The sequence below is a fragment of the Anabrus simplex genome, chromosome 7 (genome assembly GCF_040414725.1).
Source record: "Anabrus simplex isolate iqAnaSimp1 chromosome 7, ASM4041472v1, whole genome shotgun sequence".
Lineage (NCBI taxonomy): Eukaryota > Metazoa > Arthropoda > Insecta > Orthoptera > Tettigoniidae > Anabrus > Anabrus simplex.
Window position 1 is genome coordinate 61,913,678 of NC_090271.1, and position 16,008 is coordinate 61,929,685.

General features: G+C 37.3%; 1 protein-coding gene across 4 annotated transcripts in view; it reads left to right on the plus strand.

The window, feature by feature from the left end:
- The window catches only part of LOC136877246 (calpain-5), a 244,232-nt gene that overhangs the window by 208,320 nt on the left and 19,904 nt on the right, over positions 1-16,008 (plus strand). For all 4 annotated transcript variants that reach the window (XM_068228572.1, XM_067151107.2, XM_068228571.1 and 1 more), the window contains exon 13: positions 9,670-9,785. In XM_068228572.1, coding sequence (XP_068084673.1) covers positions 9,670-9,785 — 116 coding nt within the window. The remainder of the gene's footprint in view (positions 1-9,669; positions 9,786-16,008) is intronic.

Genomic DNA, 16,008 nt, shown 5'->3' on the forward strand with positions numbered 1-16,008 from the left:
CCACAACCATGCTCTGCTACCAATGTAGCAGCAGTTGGTGAGCATGTCTACAAATAATAATAATAATAATAATAATAATAATAAATGAATATGAATTAGGGAAATAGGAATTAGGAAAACATGAATGTAGCGGTGGCTTCACATCTAGCCGGAAAGTAAAAAGGTTAACTTATAAAACATAACTTACAGGTCTAACAACGACAACTAAGGAAGGATTGCAGAACGTGGTAGGAACCCTAATAAAGCCATGGGAACACATATCGTTGTGGGGAAAGGGAAGCGCGCGGTGATCACCCTTGAGCTCAGATATATTAACATTAACAAAAGATACAAAACCAAATAAACCAAAACAAATAGATGTCAAAGTAGCTTACAGTTATACATTAAATCAAAGGATATTTAAATAGGCTTACAAGACTGTAACCGTAATTGGGATAATTATGCCTACACATACTAATAATAATAATAATAATAATAATAATAATAATAATAATAATAATAATAATAATAATAATAATAATAATAATAATGTGAATATAATAATAATAATAATAATAATAATAGACAGTATAATAATGAAATAATAAATATAGCCATAAAATGTGAATAAAGAAATAGTAAAATAATATAGACACTTAATGTGAAGCTATCACTTTACTACAAAACACGTGGTCAAACGAAATCTTGCCACACAAGAATTAAAATTAACGGAACCAAAAAAAAAAAAAAAAAGGAAATAGTAAAATGAAGCAGTGGCGGAGAATTCACATCAGAACATGGAAATGTGACAAGTATCTTTCAATATGCAATATTAAATTAAATACAAGGGAACACTTACAGGCCTAAAAATGACAACTAAGGAGAGTGGAAGGTGCTGGAAGCCCTATAAGGTCCATGGGAACATATGACGTTATGGGGGAGAAAAGATTTACAATAATACACCCAACAGACAAATAATTATTAAGAAAATGAACATACAATTATAAATTAACAAATCAATGAACTGAGGATTAACTGATACTTGAGATACAAAACAAAAGATGTGTAAGGGAAACAATTAAGCTCTTCGGTCGTGAACAAACTTTGACATGGAGATTCACATTAAAGTTAATTTTACGGAATGAAAGGAGGCAACCTCGAAAGAATCAAATATTTAATTACGCTATTCAAGAAAGAGAGTTACAGTTACTTACAATCACAAGTAGAGTTAGAAAAGAAGGTCTGCCTCCGAAAATAACACGTTGCCGACTAGCATAATCGCTAAGTCGTATAAATTCTCTATTTTGGAAAATGTGGAAAACTAGAGGAAACTCTGGCTTTCAAGACGAAATTCTACATAATTACTATAGTTACATTAAGTGGGAAAGGTCCTAAACATAAGAATGCATTTAAATAACATAAGGCAATAACATAGCGCTTACCTTGGCTGGCTGAAGACCCATTGCTGGACGGACGCAGAACGCATCTGCCCGCTGTAGTGATTCAAATTCAAAGACGTGGACAAATTAACTCGCACACGCGAGGAGCCACAAACAGGAATTGGAGTGATTACAAATAACCAATAACAACACTCCAGTTTGCCACATTCACCAATTAAAAATCCTAATATACTGGCCAATGATAATTATCTTCTGGAATAATCCTTTCTGCTGAATTTGCATATTAGCGGATATTACAAAACGACAGGAAAGGGCCACTTACACGTGGCACACCCTGCCCCACAAGTCATGTATAAAAATCTCTTTGAACATAAATATTCTTCATAGTCCATTTCTTCATATGCCTAAATATGTAATAATTTTTAAATAAGAAAGCTACATACAATAATTTGCTTTGCATAAATTCTTCAGTTCTTTAAATGTTTTTGTTTACCCAACATGATAAGACAAAATTAAATGATAACAAGGACTTCTGTTGCTTCACTGATTTCTGTTCATTGCTGTTCAACAACGGCCACAAAGACCAAAGCCGTAATCTAATCAGTCTCTTCGGACAATAAGGAATTAACTCCAGTATGGAATTGACACTCAATGACGGGAGGCAATCTCAAATGAAATCAAAGTTTACAATACCGTATCACTATTCAAGAGGGAAAATTACATTTACATTAAATTACAAAATGGTAAACCAGACAAGAGAGTTGCCTCTGAAAACAAAGATTCTGTGACAGTCTGCCAAGAATTAAAATTGGTGAATGCGGGAATCTAGAGCAAACTCCGACACACAGAATTTAAATCACGGAAAGTTACGTAAAATAGAAACGGCCGAAACACAAGAATGAATTAAATAAAATCAAACATAATAGAAATAGCACTTACCTAGAGAGGCTGGAGTTCCCAGACAGGGGAACAGGCCCCCAGCGCATGCGCTCGCTAGGCCAGTCAGATGGAAAAGACGCAGACATCACGCATCACACACACAAGGCCGGAAATGGACAGATCATGAAGTAACCAATAGGAACACAGAATTTCTCTCTAGATTTCAATTTTCGACAATTGGAAAGGTCGTTATTCTGGCCAGTTTCTAAACTGCTGATGCAATTAGAATTACATCACCTATTTCCTCCACGTGGCAGTACATACTGTTCTAAAAGTTATGCACTGTACGCATTTCACCAAAACACAATATTAATTTTTTTCAAGTTACATTTTAAAAAAAAATTCTTCTTCAAAGTCCAGAGTGTTGTTTTTTATTTTTCTTGAAGCTTCTTGACATTAATGCAAATGATACACAACCTTTTCAAAATTCAGTGAAACACAACTACATAAAATTTAAATACAAAGAACACTTCAAAAATAATTCTTGCAATGTTCATTTACAGTTCCAAATAATAGGTAAATAATTTCTTGATCTGTCTAGAAAAATAAAATGGTAAAACAACATATTAAGCAATTCCCTAATTGATCATTTTCAAAAGTTCATGAGCCCTAAAGTCTTTTCTTGAGGTTTCTTAAAATAAAAGGTGAATAGTTTACATGTCCGAACTTCGATAATATAATTTTACGAAACACAATTATTATTTTCAGTTTGCCGTCCCACCACAGGTGACACTTTTATGGGATGACAAAGTACCCAAGAGAATGAAATTAACATTATATAAACAGTATTTCATACCAATTGTAACATACAGACTAGAAACGCTGATAACTAATAAGAGACAAGATAGTAAGATCCAAGCAGTAGAAATGACATTTTTAAGAACATCGGTTAAAAAGACAAGAAGAGATAGAATTCAAAAATTAAAATCAGAGAAGAGCTAAATATAGAACCGTTAGTACGGAAGATACAGGAAGAAAGACTGAGATGGTTCGGACATGTAAAAAGAATGGGAAAGGAACGGGTAGCAAGAAGGTAATTGGAGAGAGAAGTTAAGGGAAAGAGACCTGTTGGAAGACCGAGAAGAAGGTGGATGGATCAAATTTGGAAGGACATTAGAGAAGCTGGATTGAATGTGGCAGAAGTAATGGAGCAGGAGAAGTGGAAGGAGAGAATGGAGGGGAGGAGGCTTGTTAACCACACCTGGGCGACTGGAGTGGGACATTGATGATGATGATGATGATGATGAGTACTTAGAGATTCAAATATCGTCATCTTCAGTTCCTTCTTCATATTTCTACTCATTTCTATTGCATTCACTATATTATCAAGAGCACTCGCTAATTGGTGATTCACTTCGTCTGCCATCTTGTATCTTAAAGATATTTTAGGTACAGAGTCATGGCCAGTGAGCAAAAGAAGGTTAGTAAAAAATTATTTTAAACATTTCTTGCATTTCATGAACTCACTTGTATTTGAACAACATTATTACTTATTTTTTTTGCTTGTTTACATCGTAACAACAGTCGAATTAAGAATGTATCTTACATGTAATTAGAAAATTAAATTACATTTGTAATATGATTACTCAAGCATGTAGTATCATTGTCATGTAATGGGGCATGCTGTGAATAAATGGTAAAAAAAGAAAAAAATCATACATACTACATACATACACGTATACATAGTTGGTAAATGACTCCCTCAGAGGCACTTCAGGAGATAAATATCTTCTCTTGTAATAAATGCCTTGGCTTTTATAATTTAAATTAAGATCCCAACATGTTGATGAATAACTTACGATTGATAAGCCTGAACAGTCAATTTTTGTTGAACTGATATTTTCAATAGGTTTGCTACTGGGATATTAATTTTTGATGAAATTATTTGTTTGAATTTTGTATCATAGGAGTATATATAATACATGTGAAATTGACTGACGTAGGGTAGTAATTTTATTTGTATGTGGTTCCCTGTGTGATAACTAGGGCCCAGATTTTTAGACAATGTATATTTTGAGGATTATTGGTGTTATTACATGTTCTAACAAGGAAACTGTCCATACTGTCTTATCCAAATCGACAATGAAATTTGGTAGAGAGGATGAGGGGTCTATAAGAAAACAGTGTACAAAAATTCAGCTGCCATTTCAATCTGTAAGGTCCTGAAATCGATACAAAAATGTCTAATAGAGTTGCACGCGTTAGTGTATAGCTCGACACGGACAGCCCTGGAGACCAGCTGAAGCAACTGGGTTACCTTGAGCTTTCTGCGCTAGCCAGTTGACACATGTTCCTTTGAAAGAGCAGCCATGAATCCGGCTAATGTTCTAGAATATGCTTTACCGAGCTCGATGGCTGCAGTTGCTTAAGCGCGGCCAGTATCCAGTATTCGGGAGATAGTAGGTTCGAACCCCACTGTCGGCAGCCCTGAAAATGGTTTTCCGTGGTTTCCCATTTTCACACCAGGCAAATGCTGGGGCTGTACCTTAATTGAGACCACGGCCGCTTCCTTCCCACTCCTAGCCCTTTCCTGTCCCATCATCGCCGTAAGACCTATCTGTGTCGGTGCGACGTAAAACAACTAGCAAAAAAAAAAAGAAATAATAATATGGGTCGACCTGTGATGGAACTAATTGAAAATCATCCCATGGGTGCCAGCGTTGTCTCGGAGTTGTGTCTGGAGAGAAATAGTGACATTGAAAGTGATAGTGGAAGCAGCGACACCTCATCTGCGTTATCTGAAAGAGAAGGCAGCACACCATTGCCAGAAACAAGATGTGTTATGGATCCGATTTTGAGCCCCAAGTCTGATTTCCATCAATCCAGTGAAGAAACTCCACAGTCACCTAGTAAATCTACTAGTTCAAGCTATGCCTCCAGTCTGAAAGTGAAACAAACTGTAGATCTTGCGTACAAGAGAAAAGCTGTAAATTTATGGTTAAATAAGTGGGGTTAAGAAGCGTCTTTCATTAACCACTGTTCGCAAAAGTTGTCGTAAGCTGACATCACTACAACAACCATACAGGTGGAAGAATCAATTAGAATCTGCTTCATTAAGTCCCACTGAACACAGGAAATTGATGCATACAAACTTATTTTCTCGCTTTACAGAAGCAAGAAGACTGAAGCAGAATGCATGCGATGAAGACCTGTGACTGTGAGCTTTGGAAATTTCAAGAGAGATTTCAATGGGGTGAACTAATTTCAGCAAATGTGCTAGTTGGTTGAGTCGTTTTAAGAAAAAGTACAGAGTAAAAAGTAGAAAAATGACAAAATTTGTATCCCGTACGTATCTGCAAGAAGACGATGAAAAAGATAAAGCCGCAAAGAAATTTGTGGAAGCAGCTACAGAGCGATTCTTGGACTACAACCCTTCTTCAATATACAATACTGATCAGAGTGGTTTCATGTGCGAAATGAAAGCGAAAAGGACTCTATAGTTTGTTGGTGAGAAACATACAGAAAGAGTTGCTCAATCAGTTAGTGCTCTCACCCATTCGTACACAGTTATGCCTACAATTAGTGTGGCTGGTACTCATTGTGCTACAGGGAGGCAACTGGAACTTTCAGTCCGAGAGTTTTCAAAGAAATGTTTCATACCAGAAATATAATTGTAACAGCCACAAAATCAGGGAAAATGGGGAAAAAGGAATTAAAATATTGGTTTAAAGAATCCTTCTTTCCATTTGCAGAAGAGAAGTGTTTGCTACTGCTAGATTCCTGGACTACATATAGTGATAAGAGCTGTCTTGAAGACATTCCTCCAGGCAACAGTATAGAAATTCTCCAGATTCCTCCGAGCACTACAGGGAAAATACAGCCCTTGGACAAGTTTTTCTTCTGGCAGTGGAAGGCTTTGTACCGCCGCTTAACAGACATTGTGCTGACTTGTGAAGGCTTTCAGTTTGATGTTTATCAGAGAAACAGCATACTGAAAATGGAGTCCTTCATTCATTTAAAATATTTTTCTCCACGGTTCAAGGACATTATTAAATATTCATGGTTTGCAACCAATTATACAACGGAGAGACCTTCCAAGTTAGAAGTGTCTGTGAAATATTGCCTTCAAACAAGTAAAGAAAATTGTGAAGAACAATGTAGCCTCAAAGTGCATATTCCTTGTGCATGGTGCCAAAAATATTTGTGTTTTCATCATGTGATTAACGCACATAATTTATGTTTCACATTCGTTCTGTAACAGTAAAGTGACTTTAGTGCATGGCAGCCTGCCAGTTCGTTCTCTTTCTCCAGCACAACTGCAACTCCACTTCGCTATGCGCCGTGCGAGCCAGCAAGAATCAAGTGTTGTCCAGTAAGCTGCATTGTCACATGGATTTTGTATCAAGATTTTGAAAGCTTCCAGTTTGAAATGGTAAGTAAATTTTTGTACATCACTATTTTATGGGTCTCCTCATAGTCTCTGCCAAATTTCATTGTCGATTTTGACATGACAGTACGGACTGTTCCCTTGTAAGCATAACATATTTCAGCATATTTGAAATTACAGATTGTTTGAAAAATATCAAACAATGAAATCAGTTTGCCTATGTTTTGGACATCCCTTTCCAGCAGGAAAGACCTGCTGTTTTCAACTCTGAGTGATGGCATTTTCCATTTACCACTTACTAGACAAGCAGACAACTTGAGCAAAAGGGAGGGAGCAGGACTTGTCTATTACATTTCTTATACCTCGTCAGAGGGCCTCATGACTTTTCCTCTTTTTTTTTTTTTCTTTAGTAAACGTTTCATTTTTAAATGTTCATTTACTAAAAATACCTAAAGAAAAGAGCAGCATGACATATTTAAATCAGCAGGTGTCAGGTAATAGTGGCTTTCAACAGATGGTGTCATTATGAACTGTCAAGTTTGTAATATCTGAAGCCATCTCTTTTCAGTTTCGACTGGGTTAATTTATAATGGTTAGGCTCTTCAGTCTGCTGAAAATAACTAAAGAATCAGGTGTTAAAATAGAATTTAATTAAGTTGTTTCTTTTTTCAGGTGTAATTCCATTACCATATGTTTTCTCTTTCAGATAGTTTATAAATTTACTTACTCAAAGTTGATTTTGGTAGACTGAAGAGCCTAACAGTTATAAATAAGCTGTCAAGTTTGTTCAAAGAAGTGCAAAGGAATTTTAACTTGAACAACATTTAAGAATGACTAACAATGAATTTATTGCTCATCTTTTGTCCACGTTTCCCCTAGCAATGAAGTGTTTATTTATTCTATGGAATAGTTTGAAATATTGTGAATTCAGCATCGTGTTGATTCCTGCAATTATGTTTCTCACAACAGGGGAGAAGTTCTTTATCGTGGAACTTTATTTCCGGTCATGTGGAGTGGGGCATCGGAATGGGCAGAGTTTGCTTCACATTAAAGAACAGTACAAGGAGTGATTTTGATAATGAGACACCAAATAATAGAGCAGTGTTTGCTGCCGATGACAACTTCCATCCTGTGGGATTAGTCTTCCATCTGTGGGGGACAACAGGGCGTCCTAGAACTGTCACCACAGATTGGAATCATGGATGACTTCTCCAAGAGGTGTTACAGTCCTCAGAATGTAGTGTACGATGAACATATCTGAAACACTTCAGTGTTTTACTTATTGTAACTTCAATAGGACCAAAATGAGATTAGTTACTTGAACATATCTGAAACTTGGTTTGAGCCATAAGTCTGTTTGGCAGATGCTAGGTGGATTTGCATACTGCATTGAAGTTGCTCAGTTTCTAACAGAAAGGGATAAGTGAGCCCTATTGCAGTGTTGCAGCCTAGTGTCGTCCATGATGTATGAGGATCCTGATTTCTTCTGCAGCATATGGTTTTCAGATGATGGCTATGGGGCATGTTGAAAGAATCAGTTTTCAAGACATAGACCCACTTCCATATATTAATGTGAGATATTTGTGAACCATGCCTCCCATATTTAAGGAAATATTATAATATCCACCTTGAACATTGGTCAGATAAAGGATTGTTATGTGGTAGCAAGGGGGGTTACGCCTGGAACATTTTGAAAGGTTTAGGTATCCCCAGAAATACACTCGACAACAACAACATCTTAATAAGCATTATCAAAGACTCATTAAGCATTCTGCACCACCACCTTTATATTTCATCATTGTCAGTCTAGCCCACTTTGTAAGTCTTTCCGTTTGTAGCAAACAGTCCAAGCAGTGTTTATATTTGTGCATACAAATAATTTATTTTTTTCCAAGTTGTAACATTACCTCTGCTAGCGTTTTTGTAAAATTCAGGATCCTTGTGGTCACACACAATCCGTGTGTTGATGTTCTTGTGAAAATGTATATATTGTTCATCGACATGTTCAGTATGCTTCAGAACAGTTATGAATAATGTGTGGTACGTTTGGTACACATTTTGAACCCCATACTGTACCAATGCAATTAAATAACATTTCAGTGTTTGTTTTGGTGCATACAGTAGTATGGCAAAGAAGGGAAAGGAGGATAGCACACAGCACATACTGTAAAGGGCAATCAAAAAGTTTCCGTTCGACGGCCGTACAGTCCCGAATAGAGATGACAATCGACCAAAATTGCCGTGAGCATTGAGGCACTCATCCCACCAACACACCAGGTTGAAGATTCCTGTGTGGTAAAACACCGTGTCCTGCTGCGTGAAGAAGTTTCTAACCGCCTGCTGCATATCCTCGTCTGACAGGAAGCGTCGAACTTTCAAGGTGTAATGATCGCGCGGGGAGAGATCAGGACTGTAGGGCGGGTGCTCGAGTGTTCCCCACTTGAGTTGTTTTTGTCTGTAATGGATGAAACTGGCCTCCTAGATCGACTGGCGTCTTGTGTGGAAATGTGACCCCCACGGAACTTGGTGCACCATTCCACAATGGTGTTTTTCGATAGACATGCTGCATACACAATCTTCATTCTCCGATGGATGTCCACCGATATTTGTCCTTCCGTAGCCAAGAACAGTAACAGCACATTGATCCTCCTGTTTGGATGCATCGCTGTAGTTCACGAGGCTGCATTTAACACATGTACCTCAGCACAACACTAATTCCTTTGTCTACATGTCCATGCTTATATACCCACATCGGAGTTGCACAACGTTGCATGTCTGCTGCAGCAACGCTCTCAAATGGAAATTTTTTAATCACGACTTGTACTTACACAGGTCAAACCCAAGTCCTCTGTTAATGCATTTTCAGCCAACCTCTGTAAGTCTTTCAGTTTGTAGCAACAATGCATATTTATTTATTTTTTAGTGTATATTTTCCACATTTTAGTGCAAAATTGCATGCATATGTGAAGGAGTTTTAGTGCATAGAGATGCCGGTCCTAATGATGACCATTCATGATCCAACAGGAGCGTCAACAAAGATCGTCCTAAGGCAGGTTTCTTTGGCTATCGGTATCCTGTGTGGGTCACTGTCGTCTACATTAAGGGAGCTGAAAATTTGAAGCAATTCAACAGAACGGGTAGTAAGTATAGAATTAAATACATAAAAATTTGTCTGTTCCTCAGGGTTTTTACAGACTTCCTGACAAGCTAGGAAGTTCAGATTTTGCGTACTTATTCCCTCTACATTTTAATTTTGCTGAGACACATTAAAATTTCTGGAATTTGGATGGAACTCTCTAAATAATAAGAAAAGGATCAGAGTATATCACTGTCTCATTTCCCACCATTGTACTCTACTGCTAATGCAAGCACTCTTCCCTATCAGGCATTTGAGGTATTTATTCTGTCCACTTACATGGTGTAATGGTTAGTGGTATTGGGTGCCATCCTTGAAGATCTGGGTTTGATTCCCAGTACTGCCAAAAATTTAAGATTTGCAAGAGGGCTGGTAGGTGGTTAAAGAGGTACGTGCACCTTATCTCCATTGAGGTTGCACACATAAAGAGTTTAATCATCTCGGGAAGAGGACACAAACTGATTTTTTCGTATTCATTATCCTTGTGTTATTGATGTTGATTAAATTCATGGTTGTAATTCTTACTCTTTGCAGTTCTTATTGCATACTTAATATGTACAGAATTGAAGGTTTTCATTGTCAAGCTACATTCTCTTGAAGAGGACATTGAGCTGTTAGCTGTAATTTGTATCTTTTATATAGTTCTGATTGTAATTATATAGTTTATGATTAATACTGCTGTCTTGAGCCAGGCTGAGTGGCTCGACAGTTGAGGCGCTGGCCTTCTGACTCCAACTTGGCAGGTTCGATCCTGGCTCAGTCCGGTGGTAGTTGAAGGTCGGTAGATTTACTGACACACAAAAGAACTCATGCGGGATAAAATTCCAGCACCTCTTTGTCTCCAAAAACCCTAAAAGTAGTTAGAGGGATGTAAAGCAAATATTATTATTATTATTATTATTATTATTATTATTATTATTATTATTATTGTAAAAACCCACGGCACTTACGCCCTTGAAAGGGCTTTGGCCTGCCCAGCGACCACTGCTCAGCCTGAAGTCCTGCAGATTACGAGGGCTGTGTGGTCAGCACGACGCATCCTCTCGGTCGTTATTCTGGGCTTTTGAGACCAGGGCCGCCATCTCACCGTGAGATAGCTCCTCAATTCTAATCGCGTAGGCTGAGCGGACCTCGAACCAGCCCTCAGGTCGAGAGAAAAATCCATGTCCTGACCAGGACCGGATGTTGGCAACAGCACAGATTTTTTAATGGAACTCCAATGAGTCTAAGCCCCATATTGTACCATATGTATAAATCTTAAGCAATATTATATTAGAATAAGGCATTCTTGTTAAATTAGTTTTAGTAATGTTTTACGTACTATCGCTATTAAGCAGGTTCACCAACAGCTGATGATGACCTTTTTACAGGTCGAAACCGGTACTGTTTCAATGTAGATAACTTCAAACATTTTGTAATAAAGTATTGATTAGGTGGAAATCTCATTCTTCATACTTGCATCCCCGGGCCCCCGGCACAATACCCCTACACCACGGGGCCAGCATTATTATTATTATTATTATTATTATTATTATTATTATTATTATCATTATCATCATCTTGAATTCAAAAGAATGGACTTTCGTATCTCAGAGTTCACTGTTTTGTCCACTACCCATTTTTACTTATTGAAATGGATGATATATTGCTTGATAAAACTGAAGAGATTGGATCATTTATTCAGCAATAACATTAACACAGAATATAAGCCATATATATTGTACTCTTCCCATCATGTTGTCAGCTAGCACAAGGAGCCTGAGATGATCCAAGGTGTGCTCATTTCATGTACGTGTTGGAGGGGGGGATCATCATCTCCCACTTTTCCCACACTCTGGTGGGGTTGTAGGCACAAACTGGGTCACACTTGTGGATTTGGCCATATTTTTACAGCTGGACACCCTTCCTGACACCAACCCTACGTGACGGGGGGGGACAGACACCCAGTCCCTAAGCCAGAAGAATAACCATACGTGTTTAAAATCCTTGACTCAGCCAAGAATTGAACCAAGGACTTGCAGAATCGAAGGTCTCAATAATGACCATTGAGCTAAGGAGTCTGGTGAATATGTATATACATGAGGCTTGGGGAATAAGTTATAGCAACAATTTTTTTCCTCACAATTGCATGGTGCTACCATATACAGTGGTCATATGTTCTGGAAAGCATGACACTCGCAGTACATGGACACAGTATGTTGGACAGGTACCACGCACAGGCTGATGGAATGGCATTAGTGAATCGGGCACTATGCAGAATGGATATGACGAGACAAGAACAGCGTGTGTATCAGACCGGGGTTGCAGTGCCAAAGAATGTCGTAGAGAGCTTGTGGAAGCTGTGGAGAATAATGAATGTTCTTCCATACTGAACCTGTTGCAAAGTGGTCGCCTGCATTTCGGCATTCATTCTTGCTTGTCAAATCTTCGTTGGCATACTGTTCAGTTTTCTTACCTTTCTTTTTCTCTAGATATCTCTTACCAAGTCATAGAAGAGCTAAGTTACTACTACTACTGGACAACATATTCAGCGTTCCATCTTAATGTTTAGAAGCACTCTGTGAGATGTTAAGGTTCACTGCCTAAGATAAAAGAGAAGTTCCCTCAAGCCTGTTATGACCTTTTAACTAGTGCTATCTCTGCTTACTATAATATGAGACTTTCACACTGTCATCACTGACCAACTTGATTAAGATGATATACTCAAGACAAAGGAAGACACTGCATTTTGTTTTTTAAAATTTCTTAATGTGCTAATGTCTTAAAAATTTTATTTTACCATGTCTCTTCTCTAACATATTTTATGAATTTTAAGATGTCTTCCATAATTATTTATTAGCTGAAAATGACCCAACAAACATCAAAACATGTACTAATTTTAACATGACTATATATAGCATTTATATTTAAGTGGATAGTCTAAACTGTTATTCAATTGGTGAACCATGAAGAATTATTGTGAAAAATATTCTCAGCTTATCAGAGGATGACCTGCAAGCTATTTTGAATGCATTTAACTAAGCATAGCTCAGCGGAGTGGCCAGACAGTTGAGGTGCTGGCCTTCTGACCCCAACTTGGCAGGTTCAATCCTGGCTCAATCTGGTGGTATTTGAAGGTACTCAAATATGTCAGCCTTGTGTTGGTAATTTACCGGCTCATTAAAGAACTCCTGCAGGACAAAATCATGGCACTTTGGGGTCTCCAAAAACTGTCAAAAGTAGTTTGTGGGATGTAAAAAGAATAACATTACAGTATTTATTATTTAACTAAGTGTGTATTGGTATTAGGTTAGAACAGTTATATCAGTATTTAGAATCAGTGATATTAAAGTATTATTCCCCTCTGGTAACTTCATTTTTGATATAAAAATCAAAGGCAGGCATTTATACAAGTGGAGCTACATATCTCCCGTAGTGCCCTGCTTCAAAGTTGGTTTGCAGTGGTGTCTCAGCAGCATACTAGCTGCCAGCATCTTGGAGAGGTGTGGCATTCTAACAGATGAGCCTGATGCCACACTAGGCTGAAGTATTAGTAATTTCATGATTCAAAAAGTGTAAAGAGCTTTTATTTTCACAGTCAGTGAAATTAATTATGGTATCCTCTGGAAACTTCACTTTTGACAATACAAAGTTCTTTACTAACCTGCATCTTACTGTGATATGGCAGCTACTGCCATCGTGATCAGTGGCTACTCCCTGCACAGTATTGAAAGTTTTCCTTCCCTCGGTATTCACCTCTCAACAAATGCTAAGATAAGTGCTGAAATACAGTCTTGACTCAAATGCTTTAGTGCAGTGTTTGATCATCTCCTTAACTAGTCTTCATCAACCATGACCAGAATACTACAGTTTATGAAACTCATATTCACAATGTTCCATATTGATGATGTATAATACACAAAATTCCTTTGAAAAAGGAGAAAATTAAAAAATCCACCTATCAAAACAATTCAATATAGCCTTTATTAAAAACACATAAAGGTCATGATTGAAACCTTGAAACATCATTTCAGCTTATATTTAGACCTTCTTCAGCCACATATTTAAGAACATGAATGGAATAAAATGAAAAAAATATATGATGTAAACTGAAAATAGTTAAAATTTTCGTACAAAAATATCCATCTTGATGAAATAAAAATGGAAATTAGTCTTTTTTCAAAAAATGTCTGGGTTCTTCATGAATCACCTCTTGAATGCTGGAAACAATACATTCTTATTATGTAGGTCTGTCGATGTTAAAACTTGAGGACAATTGAGTAAAGTAGCACATTTGGTGGAAGAATAAATGTGTAAAACAAGGTTTTTCGTTTTTCAAGTTAACATGGAGCATTGGCCGGAAAATTTGATATGATAATAGGTATGATGTTCTATTAAAATCTATAAAGAAAGCAAATAAGAATACTGTATAAAGATTTCAAAGGAATTTTGTGCATCATGACCATAGTGCCCTGACCAAGCTAAATTTTTACACTGCAGTCGCTTAAGTGCGGCCAGTATCCAGTATTCGGGAGATAGTAGGTTCGAACCCCCACTGTCGGCAGCCCTGAAAATGGTTTTCCGTGGTTTCCCATTTTCACACCAGGCTGTACCTTAATTAAGGCCACGGCCGTTTCCTTCCCACTCCTAGCCCTTTCCTGTCCCATCGTCGCCGTAAGACCTATCTGTGTTGGTGCGACGTAAAACAACTAGCAAAAAAAAAAAAAAAATTTACAATACTATAGTGATCCCAACACGTACTTATGGATGTGAGACTTTGATTAACAAAAGACATTTAAAATATGGAAAAAATATCACAAACGCTGTACTTGGAGTAAAATGGCTCAAATGTTGAATCAACATCAGTATCTTGCAAGAGAACAGTTCCACTAACATGGAGGCTAATGATTATCAAAATATCAACTTTGATGGGCTAGCCGTGTTTCCCGCATGCCAAACTCATGACTTTTGAAGCAAGTGATGTATTTTCGGGTGAAGGATGGAAACATATTCGGAGAGAACAGCAAAATTTATACGACGACACTCTAAAGTGCACAACAATTTGAACAAAAGTGATGAAAGCACGATCTGATGCTGTGGGGAAATAGGGAGAAAGAAGTTCAGGAGCAGTTGGGTGCATGGGATGAAATTATACAAGGATATGACATGAAATTTAGTAAAAGAAGACTGAGATGATGCTCACAACCAAGAAGAACCTAAGTTGCTTAATACAGGAAAATGGAAGAAATTATAAGGAAAAAAGTGTGCGAGAGAGACAAGCAGAAACATTCCTCAAAAATGTTAGAAGCTTGGTGCGAAGTAAAGATATTCTCGAAAACAGAAAAAGAGCGATCTACCAGATGTGCAACATCCCAATATTGACATAACCTTCAGAAACTTCGGTAATGATGGGAAGAAAAGCAGGATCCAGAACAGTGATTTTTGAGAAGTAGAATGAGTAACAAAAGTGGATAACATAAGAAATGAGGAAGTTAGAAAATTAGTGCGAGTGGAACCATTACAGCATAAGACAGAGGAATCAGGGCTAAAATGGTATGAACATGTGGAGAGAATGGAGAAGAAGAGGATGCTCAGGAAATGCATGAGAAGGAGGTGAAAGGCAAGGAACCAGGAGATACATCAAGGGACAGATGGCTGAAAGAAGTGGAGGAGCAGGTGAAAGAAATAGGCAGGGTTGGACCAAAGTGATGAGTAGAGGGCGGATTTGTATGACCTAAAAATATATGAAATATGTATGCATTTATGACCTAAAAGACATAAAAATATGACCTATAAAATTCAAAATATGACTTAACTCACTTGCACTTAAAGCTGTTTGTGCTTGTATTTCCAATGACTGAACAAGACAATTCTAGCATGAAATAAACGTCCACACAAATTGCATAATTTTCATAGTGATCTGTATTGAAGATAATTACAACTGAAATGAAGCAAAGAGTTCCACGTATTCCATATACTTTTATTATAATAACTATAGTTTAAAACACTATGTTACTACTTTTCTTGGAAGTCATCTTCAGCCATGAATCTTAAAAATTGACATAACAATGACCCAATGATATACAATGAAGAACAATAAAATCTAGTGTTGTTTTAAAATACATATTCCTGGTTTATACGAGGGGTGTTCAATATATAATGCAACACATTTTATTTCTCGGCCAATTTCGGTTTAAGAAAATAGGAATTTTGTTTGGGAACTAAATTGGGACTAAATTCCGGCACCT